We start from the raw sequence: 13,289 nt of genomic DNA, 5'->3' as shown, positions 1-13,289 counted from the left end.
TAGCTATAGCTATAGTTAGAGAATCCCAGAGTAAGCTAACTTCTGTTAGGTCAACTATTCGATTAGTTACCCTTAGATAGATCTCCCATTGAATCTGATACAAATCTGATGATCAGTTGAGTTAGGGTCATGGTAACAAATATGTAATCATCATTAGTACATTTAGCGCTAAGTGTAGCATTGCTCAATTAAATCTGCCTGATTGTTCCACCTTGGATATGCTTCCCTATAAATCTGTTGTCCACTGTCGGACCAATTTAGGATAAAAGTCTTGCTACAATAAATTTTCCCCTTTCTTGTTAATGACTCTTATATTTAGGTTAGGTTATACTGTGGTCTATTTTTTTTTGCATGTTGAGAATTGGCTACGAGATTTCTACGGACTGTTCACTTTGGATATGCTCTATTTAAATCTGTTGTCCATCGATAGAACAGTTTGTACTACTCGTCCCATTCGACATTTTTTGATTAGAATTTATCTGAATTATGAAATTTAGCAAAGGGTTATAATAAACCTTAACTAGGTATGTTGGTACCATATGTGATATATTGGTCATTAAGACAACCCCATTTACATGACTCATAATTTGCGGTTAGGTATAATCGATCGAGTCAGCTGTAAGTGTGAGTAAGTTAGTCGTCGTATAGGTTATATTAAGTTTGTATTCGAATATTGTGGTTATGGTGTTCTTGTTGACTATAATTTGGGGTTTTATATAAATCTACTAAATCAACTGGAACACAATTTGGTCTTTAGGATATATATCAGAGGACTGGTCCTACGAGTTTGGACGATGTCCTACGATAGGTTAGTTTAGAGTAGTGAAGTAATCATAGGTTCGCACTATATTTTTGCTATTTGGTTTGTTCACGCCTGTGTTGGATCCCACAGCGTGTGATTTTTCTCTATGAATACTGGCATTGAGTATTTATAAGTATATATGGAAAAAAATTGTTCCTAAGATCAATTTTTTTTTCCGAGTAATGGGGGAATGTAACGATGAGTGCCATCGTTACGATATTATTATATTTATTCCTATAAGCCACCTAATAAGTATGCAACCAGTTATGCGTTCGTGGTTAGAACGGGTTACCTAGATTTGTGACCAAATATAATAGAAGGTTGGTACTACGCTTGGGGAATTCTGGTCTTAGCTTGTGGCTGTACGGCTTCCGACGGAGGGGCATGTCATATCGCCCATCGGAGAGGATTGTCACTTCAATTTTCAATCTGGTTGGATGAACAAGTAAATTTTTCCGTGGTCACTGTTTAAAGAATACAATATTTAGTTAAAATATTCATTTATTATAGGATTGGTTTATTTTGGAAGGAGCTATTTTTTGTTTTGGGATTTGTGCGGTGAGAGGAAGAGTTTTATTTCCAAGTTTCCTTTTGGAAAACAGTGGGTAAGTCGGCTATTAAGTATTCTTGTAAAAAAAAACATGGTTCTCATTCTCAATGCAATACTTATAGTAATATTATAATTGTTATTCTATGAATATAAAACATCAGGTCTTAACGAGTCAATCTCACTATCAAATTCATGTTTCTACAAGAAAAATTCTTTCAAATTAAATTTCCAGTTCAAAATAGTTTCTGAAGTAATGACACTTTTCATTTACTTTTAGTATCTACGTCTATAAAGTAATCCCTTATTGCAATATATACATATCTTCTTGGTTCATATGTCCTTCCATTTCTTTACATTTCCATTTTTGTTCAAGGTTAATGACACTTACTTATAAATGTCAATAGCTCCTCTTTTTTCGGTAATTTTTTCTAGAAATTTTTATAAGGTTTTTATACCTTTCTTATATGCCCTGTTTTTTGTGTACTTAAGGAACACCAGCTAATAGGAGATTCTTATGCTTTTAGCCACGGAAGAAAATAAGAAGATGGAAAATTAAGTCAATCATACTTTAATTTGTTTTTTTGGAATACATAATCATTTTGGGGATATTTTGGATGGAATGTGGATGTTTTGTTTGGTTTTTGTGGAATAAAAGTTGAGTTTTCCGATACTGGGCAGCTACCTGCTTGCCGTACCTTCCTGTTGGTGTGGAGTACCTCCCTAGGGTTGGGAACCAGAGGATACCTTATTTGGCTCTCCCCTCATCATCTTCACCGAAGGTTGGAAGAAGCAATCCGCCTACTTTTTGTAGGGACAGGTTTTTATATAACTAAATTTGCATGTCAATTTGTTTTAATAATAACTTCCAATTTTACTATTTTTTTTCTCTTCGTATCAATAACTTTCAAATCACTCTAATAATAATATACCCTCATTGTTTTTTCTTAACCATAATTAACATAATATTCAATATTTTTCAACAATTTTTATTATATTTCACCCTTATTTAATTTATTTAAAATAGCCTGGGATTTATAAACCATATGTAAGATAATGTGCACAGTATCTAGGTCATATCCTATTTAATAATATTTATTCCAGTTGTCGGATGTTGTCACCTCCGATTAGATACGGTATTGTCAACCAATATTGTAACCCTCATTAATAATAAGTTGTTAAGGTAAATACCTATTCATACTAAATTCATTACATATTTTTTTTTTCTACTGTAAAACCTGCATTATCGACAGCAGTGTACTAGCCTAGTACGTCGGATAATTAGCTAGTGTAAAAATTGTATATAGGGTATATAGGTTTTTTTTATTAAATGTGGTTGTACATACTTATATGTTTTATTATCCTACCATTTTAATAGTACCATTTTAATAGTATCAGTTAGGTACAGCAATATAGGTCACGTGGAGAAGAATTTATAAAATTCTTCCCTGGCGCTCAACACTACTTCTGAATATCTTCTTGGTCAGTAGTTCCCTTTCTTTTCATTACTCCTTATATTCATTTATTTCCTTTATCATTCCAGTATTTCATTAGGTACCGTCTTACTAGGGCGTGCAAATACGGCCTGATCCTTCCCTGAGCCCTACTGTTTAGTCTCTTCAATTTCCAGCTAGCCTATTTTGAGGAAACTTCCATAAATAAGTAATTATCCTTTAAAGCTATATCTATTCTGCCACAACAAAACCTCGTTTTTGTTACATTGGCCCGTGTAGAAAAATACATTTTTTGAGGCAAGAAGGTAATTTTGAATTTGCTTAAAAAATTGTTTCACCCGGCACCCTTCTGTGTTGTTTAAAGGGGACACTTTTAAACAGGAATCCGCAAAGAAATCGAGTCAGAAACATTGTTCATACGAAAGTGGCCTTACACATGGACTAATATGGAAAGGAAAACTGATAATATCTGATTGTTTTTTGGTTACTGTATACTTTTCTGTAAGTTTTCCTGGTACAATAAATAAAATATAAATTCATTGTGTATTGTTTTGATGTTATTATAAGGATATTTTGAAAACAGCAGTATTTTAAATTGTTAGTGAGAATATTTTAAAAATTAGAAATTTATATTTTGAATGCTAATGAAGTTCTTAGACATATTCAATTTTGTAGAAAGGAAACTGAGGAATTTAAAATAAAAAATCATCGTACAAAGTCCTAATTAACATGTTATCTTTTCTACATTAGTTTCAATGCAAGGTGTTTGTTGCAAACTTATTAAATCTGAAAATTATTTTAATTAAATGCACATCTGAAAGGTACTCCTACTTATGTACATCCTACTGATGTACAACACATGCTGCACCCTGTGAAAGATCACATGAAAGACACAGATGTTTCCTGAATGAAACAATATGGAGAAATAAAGATATATACAATTATCTAGCTAGGAATACAGACACACAACAGAGATGCAATGTAGACAACATTAGTAACTGGGTTAGAACCAAAAAGTAGAATGGAATGACCACATAAACAGAACAATAAAAAAATAGAGTAGTAAAGGCTGCGAGAGACAGTTCTCTAATAGGAGGAAGACGACCAATGGGAAAACTACAAAAACGATGGGACGACAACTTGTGGAGGCACATTGAAAAACGGCAAGAGTCAGTTCTACACAAAAAGTAGAAGAAGAAGAATGAGATGAGAAGGAATTGCATATCTTAATCCTCTTTTAATATTATCTATATTTTTAAATACATTTTGCAGCATATGTAGTTAGAAATGATATGCGTAAAAATTTGTGGTAATAAATCATCTTTTTATTATTCAGAGTCAGTTTTTAGGTTTATAAAAGATTGAACTTTTATCAAGATTATCCTAGTAGTGCAGTCACTGAGGGTTTTCACCACCGATTTTGTTGAACCTCCATCGATTTTCATGAAAATTGGTGAGTAATTAGAGGATTCCTCAAGGAACAAAAGTGGCATGATGATAATTTGCGCTTTTACCCTGGGGGTAGATGTCACGCCTTCTCGGGGGGGGGGGGAATTATTTTATTAAAAATAATACCATAAATCTATAGAGGGATAAATTATAAGCAAAATTTGTTATATAAAGTTATTAATATAAATCAACACTTTTTGAGTTATTAAAGATCAAAAATTTTATTTTTTCGTAAAAAAATACATGTTTTAAATCGGTTTTTTACGTATAACTCAAAAAATATAGGCTTTTGCAAAAAAAGTTATTATTACTGAAATTAAATATAATAAAAAATTTAATACATTTCTCACTTAAAAAGCTAAATTAATGTTAGGTCAAAGTGAGTTATTGGCAATTGAATGTGTTTTTTTTTTGACGAGTACCCAAATCTAAGTATTAATCTTAAATTACAGGAAGACGATGCAATGTATAAAATATACCTGCTAAGCATTTGTCAAAGCACTTCGGAATACCTATCAAATGAGCTTCAGAACAAGTTCATAGCGTCAAAATTAAGCAAGTTATGATGAAAATAAAAGAACCCTTACTTTTTTAGGAAAAAGTGAAAAATTAAACATACGCCATTTCCACAAAAAATAAAATTTATAGTAATCCATACAAGAATTTGATTATATTAGCATAAGTAATGATTTTAAGAAATTTTGACCGGTTTAGAATGCATATTTTTGAAAAAAAGATAGAATTAAAAAAAATCATAATTTTTAAAATTATTGTGGTTTTCATACTCTTGTGATAATAATTCCAAAAATAATTTAATAAATTTTGCTGTGAGAACCATGCAACCGGGGCCATTTAATCTTTTATTTTAAAAAAAGTTTTAACGTAAACGTTAAGTAAGTAAAAAAACAGTTTAAAAGGGTAAATTCAACGTGGTTAAATAGCCCTTGGAATTAGCTTTCAAACGGTGTTTAGATGAACCTGATGCCGTAAAAATGAACGGGAGTTATTAAAAAAAAAACAATAACACTTTTTGAAAAAATTTTTAAAAGATAAACTTCGAAACAATTTTGGAGCATAAATTTTAATGCTGTCAACATGTTCGGGGGCTCATTTGATAGATATTTTTAATTACTTTGACAAATGTTTAATAAGTTTATGTTATAAAATACATCCTTTTCCCGTTATTTCAGCTGGAATACTCAGATTTTTTTACTCGCCGAGAAAAATATACATTCAATTACCTATAACTCACTTTTAGTTAATAATAAGAGAATTTTATAGTAAGGGGTTTATTTAATTTTTTATTAGCTTCAATTTTAGTAATAATAACTTTTTTATAAAAACTTTTAGTTTTTGAATTATTAATGAAAATCAGTTAAAAACATGCAAAGAACAATTAAAATCTTTGATCTTTAATAACTCAAAAAGTTTTGATTTATTTTAATAACTTTATATGAAAAATTTTGCTTAGAATTTACCTATATAACAAATTTTGCTTAGAATTTATCCCTCTATCGCATTACGGGGTTATTTTCAATAAAATAATTTTCACCCACGAGAAGGGGTGGCATCTACGTCCACGGTAAAAGCGCAAATTAGCACTATGTCACCTTTATTGATTGAGATATCCTCTAACCACTCACCAATTTTCATGCAAATCGATGGAGGTTCAACGACATCGGAGGTAATAGCTCATATCCACCTTCAGTGAATGCACTATAGTGCATTAATTTATTTTCTATTAAATTAGTAACTATTTTTTACCTTTTAAACTAATTAATTTTTTTTTGTTTCAGCTTACTGTCCTTGCGGAAGAAGTTGAAGTGGTAGAGGCAGTTCAAGGCTCGGAAGAAATCAAGGAACTTAACAAAAATGAACAAGAACCAAGCTCAGACCAACTGGCTCTTGAATCATTAGATGACAAGTCAGACCCACCACAAAAACTTGCTTATAACAGTGGTCCCCCATCAAGAAATCCTAATCAACCATCCAGAAACAATGGAGGACATTACAGTAACCACAAGCCCTTCCCCGGACAAAAGAACACTAATAACCCATTCGATAACAACAAAATTTCCTACAATGGACCACCCCCTCCACCACCTTCTCAGAAGCAAGCTATGGACAAATACGACACTGCTGGTGGAGAAATTTGGCCTGCCCCAGTTCCAGATATGCCGAAAATTCTTTCTCTTGATGTGAAATGTGAGAAAAACCTCATGAAAGTGTACATTGGATTTGATAAACCTTTCTATGGTATAGTTTTCAGCAAAGGTCATTATAGTAACGTCCACTGTGTTCATCTTCCTGCTGGTTTAGGTAGAACCTCAGCTCATTTTGAAATAGGTATTCATGCTTGCGGAACCTCTGGTAACACCGAAAATGGTCTTTATGGATATGGTGCCGAATCGGGCTCAGGAACTTTCTTCGAAAACATCATCGTTATTCAATATGATCCTCAAGTACAAGAAGTCTGGGATCAAGCAAGAAAACTTAGATGTACTTGGCACGATCAGTATGAAAAATCGGTTACTTTCCGACCCTTCCCGGTAGATATGCTTGACGTTGTCAGAACTGACTTTGCCGGTGACAATGTGGGCTGCTGGATGCAAATACAAGTAGGAAAGGGACCATGGGCGTCGGAAGTATCAGGTTTAGTCAAAATAGGCCAAACAATGACAATGGTTTTAGCTATTAAAGATGACGACAACAAGTTTGATATGTTGGTAAGGAACTGTATGGCTCACGATGGAAAAAGAGCTCCCATACAGTTAGTCGACCAAAGAGGTTGTGTCACAAGACCAAAATTGATGTCCAGATTTACTAAGATTAAAAACTTTGGCGCAAGCGCTTCAGTGTTATCATATGCCCACTTCCAGGCATTTAAATTCCCTGACTCCATGGAAGTTCACTTCCAGTGCACCATCCAAATCTGCAGATATCAATGTCCAGATCAGTGTTCAGATTCTTCAGGACAACATCTCCACGGCTTGCTTGATTTGGTGCATGGTCCACCTGATACTGGTTATGGTGCTCCTCCACCGCTACCTATCGAAGCATATTTACATCCTGGGCGACCAAGGGATGAAAGGAGATCAAAGAGAGCTCTCGCTGTCGACCCGGAAAAGGAAGTGGGGGTGAATAGGATTATTAGGGTTGTATCTACAGGAGATTTGACATTTACACTTGACGAAAACAGCAATAGCACAACTCCACCCACTATGGTCTTTCCCGCCAAGGAGGAAATTAACAACGGAGGATTAATATGTATGACTACTCCAGGTTTTGCAGCAACCTTAGTAGTTTTATTAGCTATATTAATAGTATCTTGTCTTATGTCAGCTTTCCTTTGTGTCAAACTAAGACCATTTGCTGAAAACAAACTCGCAGGTGTCATAGGATATGCCAATTCACAGAAAACAAAGTCAAGGAGCTGCTTTTACTCGTAATATTAGAGCAGACTGAAAGGGTTTAGATCGAAAGAAAAACGGCTACATGCTTGGTCATATAAATTAAAATCTTTCGACATATGGGTATGTGTGTGTTGTAAGTGTTTTTCTTATGAGCAGGAGAAAGTTGGATATTTTTTATGAGAATAAGAGAACGCTCATACAATACGTTTAGTTTTCAATTAGATATAGGCCACTGAAATCTTAACATTCCTAGCACTAAAATCGGCAACATTGCTTATTTCACTATCGTTGTTTAATCGCCAAATGACGGCGAAGGACGGAGCGACGGGGTTAGAATCAGCTGATATCAGGTGCTTTAGCATGGGAAGTGGGACCGCATGGTACTCGACGGCGCGCAGTGTTGCCAGTTATAGGTAATAATATATATCTAATTTAAATCTAAACGTGCTGTATCTGATAACTTAGAATTGTATAAGCTTTTGATAACTTTTATCTAGAATGTAAATTAGATATATTTATATCAGTTAGGACGAATGTGTGCCACTCAAGGCCATACAAAATTAGTCCCAATTTTTCCTGCTTATGAGTTATCCCCAATATGATCCTGCATCGTATCAATGTTTTCAGATGTCGAAGATATTCGTTAATTTAGTTTTTTAGGTTACCTTTTTAACAATTTTCAAATTATTTTTATAAAGAAATTCAAGACTTTTGTAAATATACCAAAAATTAATTTTGGAGTTGCTCTTTTGGTTTCGGTTATTTTTAAATTTTATTTTGTATAGATTATTTATTGATATTTATTTATTTATTACTGTTAAAATGATTTTACGATAAGTACCTGTAAAAAATTGTAAAAACTTTGCGAACAACAAATGCTTAGATTTTGGAGGTGTTTCTAAGTATAGTAGCTTTGTGTAAAGCTCCTACGTTATACTAATTATATTTATTATAATAACTAATTTTATTTTATAAAAGTTTCATATTTCACGAATACAAGTAAATTGTATTCTTAATTAGGCGTCATAAATAAACCTCGACAGACTTAGATAATGATAATTTTGGCATAAGGATAATGCTGTGTTTGAAATAGTTATTTTGGCTTTTCTGGCGCTACTCACTTGCAAAATATTTCTAACTGTAAAGGAATCGTCAAAGAATAAGTAATGTACGTATTTTTCCCCTTTTTGCCATATTCTAAATTTGAAAAAATGTATATGGAATAATCAGAATTTTTTGACATGCCATTCCTATACAGCGAACATTTCATTGGCTAGAAACTGGAATATCTAGGCCACATAATGACAATGGAAAAGTACTCCCTGCTAAGGCTCATAATCCAAGGAAGAATCTCGGGAAAGAGAAATGTGGGACGTAGAAGGATTTTTTGGTTGCGAAATTTAAGGTAGTGGTACGGGCGCAGCTCAATACAATTGTTCAGAGCTACAGCCAACAATGTTAAGATTGGTGTGATGGTAGCCAACCCCCGATAGGAGACGGTACTGCAAGAAGAAAGAAGATGACCTTACATTTATAGCACCAAATCAACAAGAAATACTAGATCTCCTGCGAAAAGTTGAGTATAAAACCATTAAGGTTGATCTTAAAATTAATCAAGATAACACCAACATAATGGTGATAGGCAGATTCAACACCACTCAGCTGCTTCGGCTTCCACTAGCTCGGATCTAGTATAATGGCAATAAATGCTCGCGTAAATAAAGTTTGGAAAGATAGATCGTTCTCTCAAATTATCAAGATGAGTTTGGTGACTGCAATAATTGTATTCTCAACATTTCTATACTATATTTCTATATAAACTTGGACTTTTCTCATATAAGAACGCCAAAATTGATGCCTTTGAGATGTAGTATTAGATGCTGGACATACCTTGGACAACTCATCGGACAAACGTTTGCATTCTTAAGTAAATGACATTTAAAGAAAGGCTGTCCAAAACATATCTGCACCGAATTGTACAGTTCTTTGGGTACGTAGTTCGCAGAGGTGATGATAATTTCTTCTTTTACCCTTTAATTCGTCCAGTTTTGAATAAATACTAAAGCCCCTGGTCTCTTCCATTCGCCTTTGTTTTGTGCTTTCTGTTTTCAGTACGATTCTCCTATCTTTCACTTATCATTAATGATTATATCATTATCAGTAATGATAATTCAGAGAGGTTAATTTTTGGAAATTCTGCTAAAAATTTCTGGAAAACTTTTTAGCAGAAGACCAATACAACGGTCACCAGATGGCCCGAGCAAATTCAGTATTCAGCCGGTCATTTATTCTACGAATCCCTTGGAGGAGTTAAAGATAATCACCAATGGTGAAAACTTGTTATGAGTACTGAAGGAAATCCTTAGTAATGGAAAACCGACAAGAAAAAGACGCAAGACCGTCATCATTGCCGATAGTCTAGACATCTTGCGACACATAGTCAATAAAATTACAGAAATGAGTCAGAATATCTTGGATGGACCATATTCTGAATGGGGAAGTACTTTGTAGAACGAATATACAACTTTATTTATTAAATACTAGAAAGACCCGGAAATTGGACTGCTTGGGACCTACTAGGCGAAAAAACGAATATTATAGACTGGCTGATCTTGTAGAAAAATTAAGGGCAAATATAGGTCCCGAAGGCAGACGGATCTTCTAGCTTAAAAATTTATGAGCATGGTTTTCCATAACAAATACTGGGCTGTTTCGAGCAGCAGTGAACAAAGTACGAATAGCCACGATGATTGCAAATATCCGAAATTAATAGGCACCGAAAGAAAAAAAAATACCTGTTTCAAGATACTTACTGGCATATATCTTAAAATGTGGCGTTTTACTCTGGCAGCCAGCCGTATTTCTACTTCTACATTATTCTCTACATCGCTGTGCCTTAGATCTTATATAAAGATAATAAATCTTTTGCTTTACATTTAAAGTCATGTCCCTAATAATGTGCTACACTTTCCACTATAATTATTTCTTCATTTTAATAATAACTGCCTTGATGTTTTAATTTTCCGTGAAAGTTATTTTGCATTTTGACCAAGCTTTCCTTTGTGTGTTACTTGTTAAGTTTTAGAGCTTTAAAACACATAGTGAAAAGTAGATATTATTATATACTCAACAGAATACCAGACACATAAGCCAGGGGTCTTAAAATTAGTAAAAGAAAAGTAGTGCAATTTGATTAATTTTTTAATTTGAATTAATCCTTATCTAAAATTATCTGTGATGTAAAAATCACAAATTGTTAGAATTTCATAGTAAAAGACCTGCTTCTGTTTGATTTTTAATGTGTTAGTTGTGTACTCTCTAAAACGTTATGTATTAACCATCAATATATGAATGAAAATATTACTCGTCTCATTTCCTTTTCAAGCCATATTATCAGATGATACCAACAGATTGAAGTACGTGGCAACTAGACAGAGTGCAGAGTGTAAATGAAGGGGTGGGTGCAATAACCAGGCAGCTCCACTTTTTTACCAAAATGAGATTTTTAGTGACTTACTCTTAAAAAAATCGGCCGATCGTTCCCTATGGCAACGATATTTGGAGCTACTTTGCTTTCGGTTTGTAGCAAGAACCGGGCAGTTCCTGGAGCTGCCTGGTTCTTGCACTTAACTGTTGGCAAAATAATATAATAGAAAATATAGAAAAGATATAAAATATCCATAAGGGCAGCGTTTCGAAGAGTTACTTTTATGTTTTCGATGAAATAACGGGTCGGAAATCTCCAAATGAATGATAAGTTGCTTACACGATTTTATTAATAAATACATTGATCTGCAGGTAACAACCCTTTACGTTTTTAGTGACAACTGTGCTGCGCAGAACAAGAACTCCGTTCTTGTTCACTTTTGGCAATCTCTTCTATTGCATGGAAGATTCAAGAGAATAAGACATCGTTATCCCGAACCTGGGCATAGTTTTTTACCCTGTGACGGGTCGTTTGCTCTGGTGGAAAAAGAAAAAAGAAAGAAAGAAAGAAAGAGTTTATCTGCCAGAGGAATGGAGTCGCATGATAGCAAATACCAGTAAGAAGTTTATTGTGAAAACTGTTAAACAAGTTATGATTCTAAACTATAAAGAAGTTCTGGAGCCATTTTTTAAGAAAAGCAATATTAAAAATAGTTCTGGTGCAAAATTTACCATATCGAAATATAAAGTTATCGAATTTAGTGAAACACATAGAGAGACTGTTATGTGCTCAGAGTCAGCGAATGGTTTTGTGACTGAGGATTTCGTTCTTCTAAAGAAATCTTGTGTACCGATTTTTCCACAAGTACACAATACGGTTTATAATGCCCCATTGCCTTTGAAAAGGGATAAGCTATTAAATGTCATGGAATTGGCCAGACAGTATGTTGGCAAGGCTGAATTGTGCTACTACCAACAACTTGTTTCTGTAGAGCCAGAAGAATGCCAAACATCCGAAACTGAAGATGAGCACTAGTAACCTAAGAAGAATATTACCTGTTTTTTATGTTGTCATATTCCACTGATTAGTTTGTATTTTGATAATAATGTAATAAGGACATTTTATTTAGTTTCTTTACTTTTTGTATCCAAATAACATATAAATAAACCTAAAACTATTTTTTTTGTATATTTTTGGCAAAGCAGCTCCAATTTTTTTTTTTATTTTATTAAAGTATGATATTAATAATATTTACAAAAACTACGTAAAAACTTTCTCTTTACATGCTTTCACCGCAGGAAAAAAATAATCAAAAATAAACTAATTTTGAATTTTTAGGAGGTTTTTTTCGATTTTCCACAATTTCTCATTTTTAAAATATGGAGCTACCTGGTTATTGCACCCACCCCTTCAAATATTCCTGGGCCCAGAGCACGCCAACTAGAATTCTATTTTGCTGACGTCGCAAAATAGAATTTCATAATGGGAGAATCGACGATTGCTAGGCAATGTGACGTCACTAAAATAGAATCCTATTTGGCTTGCTCCCGCACCTGTTCGTATATTATTTTCACAAATTGTATCGACTTTTTCCTAATTAAAACTGATATTGACTTAATTATAGGATGTAATGTAACCTTTATCAAACAGGTATTTTTTTTTCAGATTTAGCTTATTATTTACATATGTTGATATTACATCATTATTATGTTGTAATATGAAACTGCTCAATATTGTTCGCAAATGTTTTCTGTAATCGCAGAGAAGTATTGATAATTCTGCTATTTTGTAGGACATATTGTTCAAATAAACGATACAAAGAATATTTGATTTTTTTTTCTTCTTTTACCAGTAGGTAATAGGTCAAGAGATCGCTAGGCATTTCATATATAATAAAAGCTGAAAGTTTCTCTGCGCATGTCCCCAGCACAGGTAAAAACGATCAGCGATTACGGACTTTGGATCATGGTTACTTGAGCAAGTAACAGGTAGCAAAGGTGTGTAAAATATTATCTTATGAAATTTATATAATGTGTTAATTGGACTACTATAAAAAGATAATATCTAAGTAGCCGGACAGTTTCAATGGTTTTTTCACCTTGCCGGACACATTGAAAGTCTACTGTAGGTACGAGAGCGAGAAAAGTACTTGAGTGTATACGAACGAGTGAGATAGTGAGTTCCGTCTACTGCGATC

The 13,289-nt window shown here is 33.5% G+C and overlaps 1 protein-coding gene across 1 annotated transcript in view; it reads left to right on the top strand.

Annotated features, from left to right (window-relative positions):
• The window catches only part of LOC114329545 (uncharacterized), a 368,468-nt gene extending 355,553 nt beyond the window's left edge, over positions 1-12,915 (top strand). Inside the window, exon 4 of the mRNA XM_028278689.2 lies at positions 6,049-12,915. Within this exon, the coding sequence (XP_028134490.1) occupies positions 6,049-7,701 (1,653 nt within the window). The 3' untranslated portion in view covers positions 7,702-12,915. The remainder of the gene's footprint in view (positions 1-6,048) is intronic.
• The last annotated feature ends 374 nt before the right edge of the window (positions 12,916-13,289 follow it).

The sequence above is a fragment of the Diabrotica virgifera genome, chromosome 1 (genome assembly GCF_917563875.1).
Source record: "Diabrotica virgifera virgifera chromosome 1, PGI_DIABVI_V3a".
In the NCBI taxonomy this organism is placed as follows: domain Eukaryota; kingdom Metazoa; phylum Arthropoda; class Insecta; order Coleoptera; family Chrysomelidae; genus Diabrotica; species Diabrotica virgifera.
The sequence above is the reverse complement of the archived record's forward strand: the minus strand, read 5'-3'. Positions and strand labels throughout refer to the sequence as shown.